At 42.4% G+C, this 18065-nt stretch overlaps 1 protein-coding gene across 1 annotated transcript; it reads left to right on the plus strand.

Moving 5' to 3' along the window:
* The first annotated feature begins 11309 nt into the window (after positions 1-11309).
* Positions 11310-17493, plus strand: LOC104849623 (lipocalin Cav p 3.0101). The gene is made up of 7 exons (XM_010606122.2): positions 11310-11402; positions 11903-12042; positions 12841-12914; positions 14473-14583; positions 16696-16797; positions 16984-17013; positions 17348-17493. Exons 1-6 carry the CDS (start codon positions 11334-11336, stop codon positions 16998-17000), a joined length of 513 nt encoding a protein of 170 aa, XP_010604424.1. The 5' UTR covers positions 11310-11333; the 3' UTR covers positions 17001-17013; positions 17348-17493.
* Positions 17494-18065: the final 572 nt, after the last annotated feature.

The raw sequence follows: 18065 nt of genomic DNA on the forward strand, positions 1-18065 counted from the left end.
ATATACAATGACATATTATTCTACTATAAAGAAAGATACAACTTGAAACAGCTTTAGGTAAACAAGGAGCCTTGAGATTATATTCTTAAGTGAACTAAATCAGACATACGTTTAAATTTTGAACGTTTTCCCTGGTGTGAAAAGGCAAAAGAAAAACAAAGAGCCAAAATGGATAATGATGTTAGAAAATAGTAAGAAAATATTTAAACAGAAATGGGGACGACAGAGAGGGGAATGGGAAAGAAAGGAAAATAAAAGAAAAAAGAGAATAGAATAAAATGGAGAGAATGCTTTCCTAAATAAGGATGGAGAGAAAAATTCAGGGGAGGGAAGCAGTTTGAAAAAAAAAAAGAAAAGTCAATAAATTCATGTTCAGGTACAAATTCAATATAGTGAATATGATCCATGCATACGCCTGAAGTGTACCAATAAAATTAATTTTAAAAACACAAGGGCAAAATGTATCCATCAAAGAAAAATAAACCTACATAGCAATCTTTGAAAATATTTAAAAATCCACTATCATGTAACTGAGAGACCTCAGGGTTGTCTGCTGACCCAAAATAAGTGAGTCAAAGTTTTGAGAGTGTGTCTCTGTCCCCACATCGATTTTAAAATATTCCAATGATGAGGGCATGGAAACAGCCTGACTGTCCATCATCAGATGAAAGGAGAAAGAAAAATGCAGGTACACACTGGCATATAATTTCAATGAAGAAAAGGAGAGGAATCTGTACTTTGGACAACGTAGATGGGAGTGGAGATCCTTAGGTTCGCTGAAAACAATCAGACACGTAAGGGTAATGAGGACCTGGCCTCACTAAATGTGCCATCTGCAAATGTTCAACTCATAAAGCTGAGGACAGGTTGGCGATCACTACGTAAGGGGGATGATGGAAAATTGGAATAAGGCAGGAATAGGGCAAGGGCAATGCATGCTTTTGCATCAAGAAAAAAATCCTATGGTAATATTTGACAGTGTTTGATTCTTGATAATAATTAGGTTCTATACATTTTGTAAGACACAAATCGAGCATTTCGGGTGTTTTCTGCAGAATCACCTCATAAGTATCTGGAGAGACAAATACGCTTAGAAGGTGGCAGAAATGATTTCACATATGAAACCCATCTCTCCTCTGTGACCCTTGCATTTGATTATGCAGTTGGTCCTTTTTCTTGTGCATGCAACCTTCATAACAGTGAGACTTGGTTGAGCTGCACTAGCATACTTTCTGATTCGGCATTTCTAGTCTCAAAACTGTGCTTTATTTAAGGAGTTATTGCAAATCCTTAGCAGTTCTGAGCAATTCCCATTTCTTTTCTTTTCTGTCTTCCTCTTTCACTCTCCCTGGCTTAAGCAAAACTACCCCTTGCATGATTTCCAAAGAAGCTCCTTCCACATTCTGATAGTGTAAATGGTTTGGAAGTTTTCCCACTAAGGCATTTCTTGCAAGTATTTAATTGGAGCCAGATTTCCTCGGGAAGGATCGCAAAGCTTTGAGTGGCATTAACACATGTGTGTAAATGTAAAAAACGATAGCACAGATTCAGGGGGAAACAAACAGGTCTTTGCTGAGAAGGTGAAGGGAGGCTGAGAAACTTCAAACTGTGAGGATCAGATAAGCCTGGGTGAGTTCTAGGACAGATGAGTGACCTCATTGTGCTAAACTCATTCATAACCCTAAGGTGAGACCCTGTAGGGTCCCAGATTCTCATAGGCAGATAGAGTTGTGTGAAGTGAGCAGTGGGACATTTCCTGTGCCTTGGTCCTTAACAGTAAATATTTTGTCTTCCTTTCTGACATCACACAGAAGGGCAAGGAGTAGGATTTTGAGGGATAGTAATAGTTATTAGTTTATTACATTAACAACTTTTTTCAAAGTCAAATATCCATTGTCTATTTCAGTCCCCTCTCATACCTGTACAGTGGCCACTTCGTCAATTAAAACATTAAGGATCCAATCATTTTCCTCAAATTTTGAGCATTTCTCATGAGAAAGTACTTTTGGAGAATTGTTTTATGCACTCACTTAACTTCCCTCATTAGGAAATGGTGGTCTGAAAATGTGATAATGTTGCCCACATCAGGGGTGTTTGTCGAGGGAAATTTTTCTGAGCTCCTTATTCAATGATGGCCACGTCCTAAATCAAATGCTGCCTGCTTCTTACATGTGCAGATGTCTCTTTCCTTAGACCGGGTCTACTACGGAGCTCAGGCTGGCCTTCAGTTCACTATGTGGCCCATGGTGGGCTACAACTGTCACGGGAGGAATTGGTAAGTGACACAGAGAGAAAGATGCAGAATGGAAATAAGAAAAGGTTTATTTCTCATCAAAAGATCACTCTCACTCAAAAGCAGTGCCAGCGATCCACCCCCTACTGCCTTGCAGTTCCCACTTTTAAAGAGTTTTACAGCCTTGATCTTATTCAGGTGGTTACATTTCATTGTTTCACTTCACATTACTGATATACAAATCATGGTCACAAGACAGTTAATTTTCAACCCAGATGTAGCAGTTCTTTTTAGTTAGGGGAGCTTACCTTTAAGATTCACAGCTATCTGTCCTAGCCCGTAGAAAGATACATGTTCAGGGTCAGGAAAGCAAATGTTAACAATGGTTCCTTTCATCTTGACACTTTTACAATTGTGTGGTTTACAGAACTTTGGAGCCCAGGTTCGTGATGCACCCTGTTATGTCAGGATGACACCAGATGCCTCATTCAGTGGTTGATGCCTCCAGTGTCTGTCTCTTAATTCTGAACTCAATAAAGCAAACTGCTGTTGGACACAGCACAAGCCGTTCTACATTGTGATATTTTGTAGGTTTTGCTATTTACAAGAGTTTTCTCTATCAAAACTTGAGGACATCCACTTGGGTACCTCTTCTGCTCTCCACACAAATCCCAGAGTCATAGGGTCCGTACTTTCACTCAACAGAACCTGTGTCTTGTTGGAGCTGCCTTCCCTCCTCTGCAGGAGCTCAGTGTAAGCTCACTGTTGGAGAGAACATGACTTGTTTTACACTCCTTCCTCTGCTCCCTCATATTGAACAAACAAATTGGTGCTCTCTTCAGAAGAGCTTACATACACTTTCTCTGTGCACCGTGCTTGGCAGGGATGGGCTGTGAGTGACAGCGTTTCTTTTCCCCAATAAACTTAGTCACAGGCAATGGATGAATAACTTGACCTGGGTAACTGCAGGTTCCCCGTCAGGGAAAATTCTCACTCAGTATTTCAAGAGTAGCTGAATTTGTTTTCTTTTAAACCCTGATTTCTGCAGGACAGGTGAAGTACAGGATGTGTGTGATGAACTCCCCAGTTACTGCATGAATATGAAGGAAGGGACCCTTGTGTGATTTCAGCAGACAAAAAATATTATCCATTTTTTTTATTTTGCAAAATATGACTTTAGGAGTCATTATGACAAATCCTTATGACCAATATCATCCACAGAGGATTCTGTGCTATACCTGAAAAGAAATTCCGACAAGAGCACTTCCTTATTTACTGCCTTGTTTAAGAATCTCTTCAGGTGCAGCAATGTCAGTCCTTTCAGGCAAATGTCTCACATCCAACACGGGGGAACTGATTGTAATCACAGCTGGATGAAGGGGTCTTACAGTTGGAATCACTGTTCTTCCATCTGTTTGTCATATTAGTGATTTTACAAACATAGTTTCCACCCTAATGAAGACTGAACAGCAAATGGACTCATTCTGAGAAAGTCTTTGGATTCTGAGGTGTAGCTTCACCGTCTATGGATCTATTAAGTGGAGAGCTTGAAAAGAGAGATTCACAGTTGAAAGAAATAAAACCATTTTTGCTTTTCATATTCATTTATGCTATATCGTTATTTTATTTTATTTATTTATTTTTTGGTACCAGGGATTGAACTCGGGTCCCTGTGCTTGCAAGGCAGGCCATCGAGCCACTGAGCTAAATCCTCGGCCCTATCATTATTTTATTTATTGCTGAATACTAGTATGAGACCCCAGTACTACTATATCAGCCCCTATTTTACTTTTGAAAACAAATAATAATAATTGCGTTTCACTGAGGGGCTCAGGGTTGGCTGGATTCTGTGACTGCCTCAATCTCCCACAGTGGGGGTAGTAGAAGCTGTATCATCAGGCCCATCGTGAAATATTTCCTAATACAGACAGTGACTTCTCTGGAAATGTCTGGACTCTGGCAACTGAAGGCACCACTGTTGTATTCTAACGTGGCCAACCTAAAGGGCACCATCTGTATTTGGAGTAAGAGGAAACAAACTCCCTGGGAGTGAAAGAAGAAATATACCAGCTGTGGTTCTACATTTTGGCTTCATGCTGAATGTGAGCAATTGGGATACAAGAAAAAATAATGCCAACGACTTTGAAATATTTCTCAGATGGTTTCTAATCTCCAATGCATCAGAAAAGCCTACTCTGCAAGATCCCTTACACGGGTGCCACGGGTGCTGCTGCCAATCCTATTAGAGAGCAAACAAAACATGCCGCACAGCCCACGATTGCCAAACAGGAAAGGAGGAGATGTTAGGACTGAAGGTCAGAGGGGGAACCGTGGGGTCACTGCAGATCCTGCCGACCGAGCAGGGCTATAGAGGAGACGTCCCAGTTCTCCTCCTGATGACGACAGCAACCTTGGAAAAGCTACTGAAACTCCCGAGCTGTTCCCAACATTGCCCCCCTGAGTTGCACACCTGCGACCTTCCTGTAAAGACTGACCGAGGATGAGTCACAGAATCGGTACGAAGCGCATTCAAGAAACGCGGTGGGACTTTAAATTGCAAGACTTTTTTCAGTAAGAAATGCATTGCCGGGGAACCCCCTTCACCCTCTCCCCTCATTCCAAACACGAGACAGACATCGTTCAGGAAAAGCCACGCACAACGTGCCCACCACGCCCAAGTCACTTGGGAGGAAAAACTTGCAGAACGGCTTCCGAAAGTGGAAGCGCATTCAAGAAACGCGGTGGGACTTTAAATTGCAAGACTTTTTTCAGTAAGAAATGCATTGCCGGGGAACCCCCTTCACCCTCTCCCCTCATTCCAAACACGAGACAGACATCGTTCAGGAAAAGCCACGCACAACGTGCCCACCACGCCCAAGTCACTTGGGAGGAAAAACTTGCAGAACGGCTTCCGAAAGTGGAAAGACAGACGGGGCCCCGCGGCTCCACGCAAAGGGGAGGTCGGTGCGGGAGATTCGCAGCCACGCGCCTTGTCCCGTGCCGCACGCCTCACCACGTCCAGGCGAAAACTTCCACGCGAGCTGGGAGCACTCCTCGCTTAAGCATCTCACTTGGGAGCAGGGAGAAAGTTAAATTCGATGTAAAAGATCAACTTTTATCCTAACCTTTTTCTCATTGAACTCGTAAGACCACAGCTTTACTTAAAATTTCTTGCAATATTAAAAGGTGCTTACTAGAGAAGCCATTTAAGAGATGGAGTCCGATGACATGGAATCTCATATTTAGAGTTAAAATAACAGTAAAAGTCTGCAATTTGACTTGCACGTAATTTCAGCTCACTGTAAAACCCAACCAGAGAAATTGTGGCATCTTCTCTGTGTGTGATTTTAAATGAGTTTCGGGACTCAAGCCTGTATTATCAAGTGGCAAAATGTTTAAAAATTACAATTTCTGGAGAAAAATACAGACTGCAGCTGTCTAAATTTGGGTCTGAAAAGACTTTTTTTATAGAAATGCAAGGAATACAACAGAATGGACTGAAAGTATAATTTCATCACCTGCATATCCAGCCTTTTGTCATAAGGTCGTTATTACTTATGTAGTACATCATCATGTGGCAAATGTGACGTTTGTGTTAACCGTTTTATGGTGTATTTTAATGTGTACTCACGGAGTTACAAGCATGTATTTGCTGTGCTTTACAACTGAGGGACACAATTCCTAACACTTTAATGATTGTTTTCATTGAGCTTATGTGTACTTTTAGGTAAGCAGTGCAGTTAATTTAGCATTGGGATCTTGTACCTTTAAATGATGCATCTTGGTTCTAGATTTTCTCCATCCCCTGACCTCCCTCCACCCCCTCCACCCTTCCCGGTTTACAAAGACTTTGTTTCCATTAATCCTCCCCTGACACTTTAATAATTGACGCAGACAAACTGGTTAGGAAGGGCGAGAGCTCCCACCACTCATCTACCTTTAGGTCTTGCACCTAGAATTGTGGCTTCATGAAACGCCACACGGTATGCGAGTATTCACTGAATCTCCAGGGCTGGAAATGTTCACCATGTCCAGGAGATGCAAAGCCAAACATGTTCTTTGGTAGCTTTCCCAGGTGGTTCTAGTGGATTGCAGGAAAGTTTGTGAAATAGAGTTTTGTTGGAATAAGGGGCCATAGCTGTACCTCATAAATGAGCCACATCAAACAAAACAGGTGCTCATAACCTATTGAGCTTGGCATAATTCTCTTTTCAGTTTTAGACTTGGGTAAAAACTGTTTACAAGTTCTCAACACGAAACGTGACATCATAACATTTTATAACATCACCGTGGCCACCCCGGGAATTGAGACACGGATTGTCATTTTGGGTGTCGAGTAGGACAGCACTTCCTGTACAATAGCAGAACAAACACAGAGAGGGCCGACTGTGTTCTCCCTGTGGAGACACGGACGTTGTGCATCATGTAGATGAGTTCCCTAGCACGGGCAGGTGTTTGTGCAGGAGATTTCCATTTGCACTCCGATGAACTCAAAGCTGGTAGAAAGATGTCAGTGAAGTTAAAATTATGTGTTCTCTCTGGGGAACTGTCATAGTGCTTTCTGGAAAACAAACCTGTGAGCAGAACATATCCTGACATGTTCTGTAAAACAAATTCAAGCATGTAACAAGCATGTGACTCGTCAAGAGGCCAGATTTCAGATTCAACTTGGCAGAGTAAGTGGGATGCTGTGGTCGTGGCTGTGTTCATTTCTACTCTCCAGCTTTTGCTTTGTCATAATCGTTCCTCCAAGCAATGAGAACATTATTTTTCTATAAAGAAACAGCACACCAGGTTCACATTATCAGACATGATGTTCTCTGAATTTCAACAATGTGACTCCCATAATTCCCCATGGGATGGATAGAACTAGACCCAAATTTCAGGTGGAGGAATGATCAATAAGCATAAAGGAAAGTTTGTGTTTTGCTTCCCCGGGTCACAGCAGCACAGCGTGGCCCAGCGGATGCTTTAGAAAGCAGGTGGTGTCCTCAGCCACAGTTGTTCTGCTTTTATCTTCCATGCAATGCAGGAGAAAGAGACTTTCTGACACCAGAAGAAGAACAGAAACTAGTCCAGGTGACTTTTCCACTGTGGGGACAAAATTAGTGAACTTTGCGAATTACAGTCATTGTAGCACAGTGAGTGCAGGGTGAATAAAGAACTCGAATGTGTGGAGGAATTTGAGAAGTCTAGAGGAGCGTGTAGAGTGGCCATAGAGCATAAGTTTCCACCCAAATGTCACTTGGTTTTTGACATCAATACAGACATTGGAAACTTTTCTGGAGGTGCTGTCACAGGGCCATGAAAAACTAAGAGTTTCCCGCGACTGCAAACTGCTCCCTGTAGAAGCCGCATGTGAGCCCCCCCCCCCGAGGCCTGGGAGGGGACCTGTGTTAGAAATCCTCTGGACTCCACTCCCCACCCACACCCTGGGCTTTTCATCCCCTTTCTCGTGAGGATCAGCCCAGGACTCTCGCCACAGCTACAATTTAACAATTTTTTTTTTTCTTTTGCAACCTCACAGGTGAAAACCAGGCAGGAGGATTTGCATTATCATAATCTCAGAGATATCTCAGTGGTGACTATGAAGATCCAATGGCCTCCTCTTTGCAATTATATTTTCTTCTTCCCCATGAAGCCACTTCGCATGGTGTTCCTCTCCCCCTGGATCTGCAGGCTGCTGGACTTTTCTGAGTTCTGATTGATTAAATAAATAGGCATACTTTGTACATAAGCTTCTCTCTGAAGATAATTACTAAATATGTCATGTCCAATTATTTTTTAAAAAGCTGGTTCTGCAATAGAACAGGGGATGACACTTTTTAAGGGCAACTGTAGAATTCCTGGGTGTGTTGTGAGTAGAGTAGAAAGTGTGCAATACATCATGCAGGGTTCGCCCTTCCAGGTTGCAATGAGAACTTGGGCAGGGTGTCTGAATGCAGGCAAAAAAGCCACAAGAGAGGCTTTTAAAACAGTGTGAAAGTGAGAGACACGAGGAGACAGTGCTTTTTGCAGTGATATTAGAAGACATCGCAATCATTTCAAGTTACTGCCGCCAAAAATAAAAGTGAATCATGAAAATGAACAAAACACAACAACAATCCCAGGGCATCAGATTCTAGCTATGTTAATGTGTATGAACTAAAAGGTCAGATTTATCTGCAATAAAAAAGTATGGCCAAATACAGAATGAGAAAGACTTATAGGAAACCAAAACCTACTGAAATGAGCAGACACTTACGAGAAGGAGAGATGCAAATGGCCAATGGCCGATGATACCTGAAGCAACATTCCATATTACTGGCCGCTAGAGAAATGGGAATTAATAGTGCTATTAGGTCATCTCATCCTGGAATGAATGGGTATCATCAAACCATCTAATAGGAACAAATGATGTCAGGGATGTCAGGAAAAGGGAGTTTTTCTACACTGCTGGTGGGAATGGAACCCATACAATCACCATGGAGATCAGGAAGGAGAGGCACCAAAGCACTACAAACCGAAACTCCATTTCACCCATGCAGCCTCCTTTCAAGGTATCTTCTCCCAAGACTTCAAATAATCATGCGCATGGACAGATGCACATCCGTGCTTGTAGCAGACCAGTGTACACCAGCTGGATGTGGGGAACAGCATGACAGACATCCATAATCGGATGGATGGGTGAGGAAAGTTAGGCATTTATACACAGTTGAGCACTACAGTACCGTCGATGAAGCTAAACCTGAGGTATGTGTGGGTAAATGGATGCAATATGAAAACATACTTCTAGGTAAAATAAACCACACAGAAATTTCTATGTCGTGTAATTTCTCGTTTAGAAACTCAAACACAAACAAATGTAGTGCAGAAAAAAGAAGATGAATTATTATACAGGTTTAATGTAGCTCTAATCTCGATAGTAGTAGCTAACCTCACAGGACTAGGGAAAACAATCCTACAGTTGATTTTTTTGGGATACTGATTTTGGATCCTGTTATGCTATTGAATTTGTTCACTAGATACAAACATCTTCTGATTGAGTTTTCCGGATCTCTGATGTTGAGCACCATGTTACCTGCAAGCAATTATAGTTTCACTTCTTCCTTTCCCATCCTTTTTTTCTTTTATTTCTTTCTCTTGTCTAATTGTCCTGGTTCATGTTTCTGGAGACATTTCTGAAATAGTTCTGGAAGAACAGTGCTTGGAAGAAATTCACTGTTGTGTTTTATTTTTTTTTCTAAGCTATAGACATGTTGGCATTGTCTCTAATTTTACTAATTTTATTTGCTACTCCTAATTACTAACTGTACGTCTGCATGCTCACTGACTTTACCAAGAATATCTTTATCTGTGTGTGATTTTCTGCCTGGTTGCTTCACTCAGCCTGCTTGCTATGATTCCTTGTATTGTTGCATTTAACCCTGTGGGTTCCCATTTGCTACAGAGTAGCTGTGCTTGAATATAATAACTTTTATATTCTGTTGTGACCACCTTCAAGTTTGGAACTGTTCAAAAACTTGACCATTCCTGACCATTTTGACTTTTCACAGAGACAGAATTTCCATGGTGCCAGATCCAGTGAGTAAGGAGGATGAGAACACAGCCTTGTGTTTTTAATTTAGCTTAAACATTTGATATAATTTAAAGATTCGCTGTGCTATTTGATCACACTTCCTACATCATTGGAGAATTACCACTTTTTCACTTTTACTACATCCACATTCATCCTGTGTCTTTTATATCCCAATTAAATTCTTTAAAATTTATCACTCTAGCCAGATACGGAGGGGCTTTCATTCATTTTATTGGTACATTTTAGGTATACAGTGCAGTTGCATTCATCACTGGGATCTTGCACCTTTACATGATGGATCTTGGTACTTATTTTTCCCCTTTCCCCTGCCCTCCCTTCACCACTCCAGGCTTCCTTACTTACAGATGCTTTGTTTCCATCTTTTCCTTTTGTCATGTGTCTTCCTTTCCCTTCTTGCCTCCAGATACAGAGTTTCATGACAGAAGTGATCTCCTTTGTAGAGGAAAAATGCAATCCCTTTGTTTTCCTTACCAGAGTCACCATTCTCTCCCGTTTGTCCCAGGTACTTACTGTTTACAACTAAGTTGGTCTTATTCTCGGCTGGTGGAGGATGAGGTGCACATTATCTGACAATCTGGGAGAATGGATGTCATGGTTTTCCTAACCTAGCCTGAAAGTGCTCATGGAAATTTTAAGCAGAGAGTGTGAGAAAGATTGTATCTGAATACCGAGAGAGAGAGAGAGAGAGAGAGAGAGAGAGAGAGAGAGAGAGAGAGAGACACAACCAGAAGATTCAAGGAGAAAAAAAAATGCTGCTTTTGAATTTTTTCTTTCTTTTTTTTATTATTTTAATGCATGCAACATTTCCTTTATTTCATGAGTGTGGGGAAATGAAGTCAAGATTTTAGCACTGAGGTCCATCCAGCCCAGCACCATTTTAATTTTTATTTATGTATTTTTGAGTGCAGGGTCTCACTAAGTCAGTGAATTGCCTGGGCTTGATTCTGTGCTCCTCCTGGCTCAACCTCCCAGACTACTGGAACTACAAGTCTGTGCCATTAGATCCAACTTTAAATGTTTTCCTAAATATAAAAAGAAACTCTTCATCTGAAGGATACTGCCCATTCTAAGTGTATATGGCCTAATTTCAACTGACTTGAGCAGATGATACCAACACGAGTATCAGAAAGTGGTGTGAGCATTTACCTTAGGAGCTAAAGTAGTGATACAGGAGTCATAGATAGATATTTTCTGTTGTATCTCCTGTACCAGTAACTGAGATGTAAGAGAATATAATACACATGCCTTTCTTATGTGGTCTTCTCTCTCTCATGATAGTGCAATGGTGCAGGCCAAGTAAACTCTCACATGATAATAAATAATCTTCTTTGGGACTTATTAGAATGACTCAGAAGTCTGGGATGCCCACGGGAGCACTTTGAGGCTAAAGTCACAGGATCGGCAATCGTCCCTTACACATCATGCCAGTGAAACGCGACTATAAGAAAAGTGTGTGCTCAGACTCTGGGCAGTGTCTCTCCTACGCCGACTCACTGGAGAGGGAAAGGCAACTCCAAGAAAATGCGGATCCTCCTGCTGGCTCTTGCTGTTGGCTTTGCTTGTGCAGATTCCCAAATCAATCCAGCAAGGGTAGGTGGGTAAGCAGGTTGTGAGTGAGGGCTTCATGTGTGTGCGTGTGTGTGTGTAAGTGTGTGTTTGTGTGTGTGTGTGTGCTTCTGACTTTATTTTCATTGCTGAGTTAGATAACATGAGCATTCTGTTCTATGTATAGCCATCTTCTTCAAAGGCTAGTTTGGTCTTCCAAATTTACTTGTTTCCTCTGCTTAGACTCTATATGTGATGCTTACAGGACCTAAGGGAAGGCTGTAAGTGTGCATGACCTAGATTTGATGCCTCAGAAACTTTGCAATTCCCCACATTATGTGGGAATCCTGTCCTTAGCCCTGCGCCCTAAATAGGTTCCTTCTGTGAGGACTCAAAACCTAGTGTCCATCAGTAGAAACAGGTTTAGATTTTACGCCTATGTTGAAGGGAGCACCACGATTTCGATGGCATTCCTGATAGAAAAAGAAAGCACAAAAACCAGAAGAAAGTGCGCTGACCTGCCCGGGGGGGTCGTTCCTTCGCAGATAAATGGGGAATGGCGCAGCATTGCCGAAGCCGCTGACAATGTGGAGAAGATCCAAGAGGGTGGACCACTGAGAGCCTATCTCAGATCACTGAACTGTTTCCAAGGATGCCGGAAGCTCTCTGTCAACTTTTATGTTAAGTAAGTACAATTCACCCTAATTTAAAGGAAAAAACAACTATTGCCCTGTGGCATACTAGCCAGGACAAAAGGAAATAAAAATGAAGTCAAATGAGAATTTCATTTGACTTCCCGATATGGAGTTGCCCCCATACCTGTACATAATTTGAGAATAAATACAGCTTTTGAATATGTTTCTACATCTTTACCTATATTGCTTGCCACTGGCCAAGGCCCCGGGTCTAAATATCTCCATTTCTATTAGGAGCTTTTGCTAATAGAAATTTCTTGAACAATAACTGTCCAGTGAATCAACAGACTTTGAAAAGTGAGTTACAGAGCACGGGCCGATTCAGTCTAACTGTCACCAGCAACATGGATAGAAAAGGCAGAGAAATGAATTTGAGGAGAGAAAGAGAAAGAGTTTTTGTGCAAACGACAGAGCAGCGATCCTGCTTGGGGTGGAGGATTGTGTGTTTCCAAAGCCCAACATCGAGTACAGTACGATTTGCATGCATTTCTGGCTGCCCCAGCTGGGGACAAGAGCTAAGGGACTGTAAGCCCAGCTCTGTTGGCAGAAAATTTGCACAGCAGAGGAAGCCTGGCTGACCTGGAAAGATCACCCAGCAACATGTGTGTATTCACAAAATGCAGCAAAATTCACAAAATGCCCCAGATCCGGCAAAGCTTCAGTCCCGTCACGAAGCTCCCGTCCAACGGAGGGTGTTAAATGTGTGTAACTCTGACGTCCTTTACTATCCTCCCGAAGTGAGGGGGGTTGATGAGGAAGCAGCACTGTGGTGTGGGTTTGTATTTCAGGCTTAACGAGGACTGGCGTGAGTTCTCCGTCTTGAGTGAGAAGAGACCGTCAGACGGAGTGTACACCGCAGTCTGTGAGTATCTGCTTTCCCGGATGACCTGGACTTTAGTGCACATTTACGGGTGTAGCTCAGTTGCGCATAGCCGGGCATCTAGACTCTGGCAAAACTCGGAGAAGAGACTGCGGAGTAGAATTTGGAAAAGCTTCTGTAAGCTTCGCCGCTCCCTCCGTGCCATACAAAGTGAGGACCTGGTCCAGGTCGTCCTAGAGGCAGCTCAGAACCTTCCAGGAAATGACAGCTGAGGGGGGTCGCGGCACACACGGAAGACGTGACTCAAACACGTGGTGAAGTGTGGGTTAAGGATGTGACACTTTATTGCGGTGGGGGCTCGGCCTGTCGGTGTGAGCTCCCGCGAGATTATCCCCGTCACTTCAAACACGCGAACCGCCAGGTCCTAGGGAGGGGCGTTCATCAAGCTCTTCACAGAAACATGTTGGGGAAACAGCACAGGGGCCTTGTGGGGCTGCTCTCGGAATTGGGAAGAAGTGAGCCCAGCAGAGCGAGATTTTTGAGGACTCAGGCAACGTGCACCTCCGTGCCATGAAGTTCTCAGGCCCTCACCAGGCTTTTGATGGCACCTTTTATGGGCTGGGGTTTGCATGCATAGAAAGCTAGTTAAAGCTTATTTAAATTTTCCAGCTCCTTTAATCATTTTTTTTTCTGACTTGGTAAATAGGATCACTTTTCTTTTCATATCAAACTTATTTACATATGAGAAAATGCTCATCTTATAAATAATTTAGGTGGTATAGTTTTCATTAAAGTAATTCCAGAAGGCAAGAGCTAAAACAATAGTTACAAACTGCACGTTTATTTCTCCATAGTTTGAACTTTAGGGAAAACCAACCAGGACAATAATGTTGTGTTCTCTGCACCTGTCTTTAATTAATTGTTAATACTCAATGCTGCAGTGTTAGAGAGATGCTACGTACTTCATTGCACAAAGGGAAGTGTACACTGCAGTTTTATGATCTCGGTTCAAGGAGATTTCTTATTCATATACATACGAATACATTGCCGAGAGACTGAAGTAAAGCACAGCGATCCAGCCTCCGGGTCGAGCATTTTCTGAGAAGTTTCCACACCACGATAGGACTGTCTAGCACACGAGAAAGTGGTATATTAAAAGCATGGGTTCTCTTTAAGGACAACATGGTCTATTTTAACTTCTGTCCTGGGGGTTATAGTAGCATGTTGGAGGGGCTGAATAGCTCAGTGACAAACCCCTGAGACTCTCATAACTGAACCGATGAACCGGTGAGGAAGGTCAGAGCCCTCCTCCTATCACCACCTCCTGATCCCACACCGGGAACTTTTCTATCGGGAATCACCGCATGCTCTGCTCTTATTTGTGAATTTCATGTCTTGGAAGTGTTCACCAGCCCCTTAAGCAAGTGAGATGTCAGATGTCTCCCTCCCTCCCTCACTGCCATACCTTGATTCTGATGTGTTGGAGGAAGGCTGGTGAAATAGATTTATTCATCACCACTGTGCCACAATTGCTTCCAGTCAATAGAAGTAGGGAAAGTGAATCATACCGAGCTGGAAATGTCTCTCTTTCACTTAACAGATTCCGGTCAGAACTTCTTCAACATTTCTTCACCAGACGATGGCATCACAGTATTTTCATCCACCAATGTGGATGAGAATGGCAGGAGAACACGCCTGTTGCTCCTTGGTGGTCAGTATGAAACCATTCTGTTTTTTTCCTGTAGAGCGGAAGAACACATTCATGTTGATGTCATCTCTCTTCTCAGTTTGGGGAGGGAAACAAGTCTGATGGTATTTAGATCAGTGCCCTAGCTCAGAAATGTATGCACTTGGCAGATTGCAATTCTCACCTTGTGGCTTTCAAGGAAGGTGAGAAGGTGGTGAGGAAAGCAATGCTGAGAAACTTACCCAGAGTGCCATGAAAGGGCCTTCCGAACAAGGTTCAGCAAAAAAACAGCAAAATTCTATACATGTGTGTATATTCTCAGGCATATAGGTGTTGTATAAATATCTTAACACTAATTGTACTGAGGCATCTGGAGGTTCCTACACGTGACCCTTTGCCCTCTACAATGACCAGAGCTGCTCACAGCGGTGGCCCTGAGCTCCCAAGCATCAGTCAGTACAGTGGACGGCTGCTTGGCTGACCCTGGTCGTGGAGATGGCTTCAGGTGCAGTTTCAATTCTTCTCTAAGGGCTGGCAATGTTTGCTGAGGTACACGATGTCCTCTAGGATGTCCGGTGTGAGGTTAACCCCTACTGTTAGAAAAACAGAATACTATTTTTATTTTCTTGAAGTGTGCATGTAGTGTTTGGTGGACACTTTCTCTATCCCCTACCCCCCCGCCTCTCTCTCTCTCAGAAGGGGCATGAAGCTATTACCAGCAAATGACCTTAGTATAATTGTTATCAAGAAACAACACTGAAATTGAAGTTCAGATTCCAGGAGGCACAACTGTGTTCTTCTGTACTTTAGACCTTTGCTTTATCACCATACTTCACCCGAGAACTGTAACACATTTCTCTGCATGAAAACAACTCTGGAAGATAGATGAACCGGAAACAGAGAGAAGGTCACATGGTTTCCCAGATTACCTATGTCTTTTTTATGAATAAATGTTATTAATCTCTATTAGTACACTTCAGATACACAATACTGTTACATTCATCATCATTGGGATCCTCTACATTGACGTGATGTATCTTGGTTCTTATTTTTCCCCATTCCCCTAGCTAACCTTCCTCCCCTTTCCTATTCACAAAGACTTTGTTTTCATTTTCTTCCTTTTCTCTAATTTTTTCTCTTTCCATTTTACCTTTGCCCTACCCCTCCCATTTGCTTTCCAAAATATTTGGATCTATGTGCTCTTTGGCTTATTTCACACTACCTGTATTTTTTAGTTCAATAAGAGGACAATTTGGTGCTAGTATCTGACTGTTTCTCCTTTGTATGGATCTTTTTTGCCAGTTTCAAAATGAGAATAACTTCTTTGAAGACAACAATATGAAGTATATGAACTGTTGTTACTCTGATTTTTTTTGGTACCCCGGATCGAACTCAGGACTTTGTGCTTGCAAGGCAGGCAGCTTAACCACCTAGCCAAATCCCCAGCCCATTTCTGTTATGTTTGTGGATTGTTTTCTATCTCTTTACAAAATAATGAAGCAAAAAAAAAAATTAAGTTACATCAGATTTAGTTCCTCAGTTTTCTCACATTTGAATGACTCTTGAACACTCAGAATTTCACTCAGGCAGCACAAAATCACTGGGCCATCCCTTGTTTTAGACCCCATTTCAGGTAGATAAGGGAGAATCTTGGTTTGAGAAGGGTGAAGGAGGCTTTGTATATCTGTTTTTCCGTTTCTTCGGAGCTAAGAGAGCAGGGAAGAATAAGCTGGGAGAAGTTGAATAGGTTTTCCGACCTCGATGGTTTAAGGTTCCAGAGTATCAGGGCAGGAATCAAGGACTAAGAGGATCATGTGAATTTATGGTCTGTGGGGTTTCCCAGCTTTTAGACAGAACCATCTGTAGGTCCTGGACATGGTTTTACTTTTCAAGATGGCGGTAAGATGTGGGCACCCGGATGTTCACGGAATGCGTGAACTCTGTGAGCCTGGGACGGAAAAGTTCACTTACGGCCTCCAGAACATTGAACCTCAGATTCCCCTGCTGGAGAGGAGGGAGGAGGGAGATGGTGGGGTTCCCTGCGTCACAGAGACACCGTGAGGCCCAGGGGATGCAACAGGAAACAGGGGGGAACCTACTGCACAAGTGTTCTGTTTTGTCTTCCTTGAAATACAGCGAGAAAAGACTCCCTGACCCAGGCTGAGGAAAGCAAATTTAGGCAGCTGGCTGTGGAAAATGGCATCCCGGAGGAAAACATAGTGAATCTGGCTGATTCAGGTAGGGTCACCCCACTGCCTCAAGATATGTCTGGAATGAAAACATAATCTGTACACTTGGTGGCGGAATTAGATCCATAAATATTCTATGCTAATTCAACAGTTATTACCAGTTTTAAACTATTTTCAATAAATTCAACACTGCTTTTTTGTCTTTTTTTCTTTTTCCGCTTCATATCTCACATAGACACCTACCCAAATTAAAGGCGTTGCTTGGGTGAGTAGAAACTTGATATTTATAACATGTGAGAGTTTCCTCTCTTTGGACATTTTCTTAAAATATTTATCATGTGTAGTAGGCAAATAACCCCCCTTTCAGTTATAACTTTTATCAGTGCATGTTTTTGAACCTTGAAAAAAGTATACCAATACAGGGAATATGATATTTCCCATGAGGCCCAAATGCATGATATTTAGAAAATTATGATTATTTCTGCAATGTAACGTACAATCAACCCCGGTGAACTCCAGGGTCCATAAGGAACCACACAGTTCCAAAATATTCGGTAACTCTAGATGTCCACATTTTTTTTTCTTTTCCATTCTCACAGGTGTCCAAAGGGGAGGAGTAGTAGAAATGTTAACTTCTCCAAGACACGCAAATCGCCAATAAGTAGCTGCATGGTGCTCTTCTTTGCAGTTGCCTTTTCTTCTCACCTCTGAGGCCAGGGACCTGTCCCACGGTGGCATCTAGACCTTGCCTAATCTCTCTTTACCATGTGTGCTTAAATAAACTGGTATTTCCATAAAAATACATACGTTTGAAGACAAGTATCCAATTTGTCATGCACAAAGATATCTTGTTGGGTTCTACTGTTTAAAAAAGCGAGTCTTTGATTGAACAGAAGATGATCTCATTAGAGTGAATGCATAACCCCTGGATGATGGTGGAGAAGGAGGAAACTGTGAAGTATATCAGGGTGGATTTGATTTTTAGAAAGCAGTGTCCCAGCCTATAAGGTGAGGGAACCCAGAGAAGAGATGTAGGTCAATCACTGAGAGCCCCAGAGGGCCTATCTGAGTAGAGAGAATCCAGAATTAAGGAGGCTCCCAGGAGCAGCCTTGGAGCTGAGAACTCTCCTACTTTTATTTAAGATACTATAGTAAATAAAAAACAAACAAACCAAAAAAAAAAAAATAACAAGCAGAAGGAAACAGTGCAGGCAAGAGGGTTTCTCAAAGTGAGGCAGTTTTTTTGGGGGAAGGGAGGAGGACAGCATCCACACACGAGAGGCCTCTCTAATGTAAACTTCTGATTGCTGAACCCTT

This window comes from Fukomys damarensis, unplaced genomic scaffold (genome assembly GCF_012274545.1).
Source record: "Fukomys damarensis isolate Sample0158 unplaced genomic scaffold, DMR_v1.0_HiC HiC_scaffold_39, whole genome shotgun sequence".
In the NCBI taxonomy this organism is placed as follows: domain Eukaryota; kingdom Metazoa; phylum Chordata; class Mammalia; order Rodentia; family Bathyergidae; genus Fukomys; species Fukomys damarensis.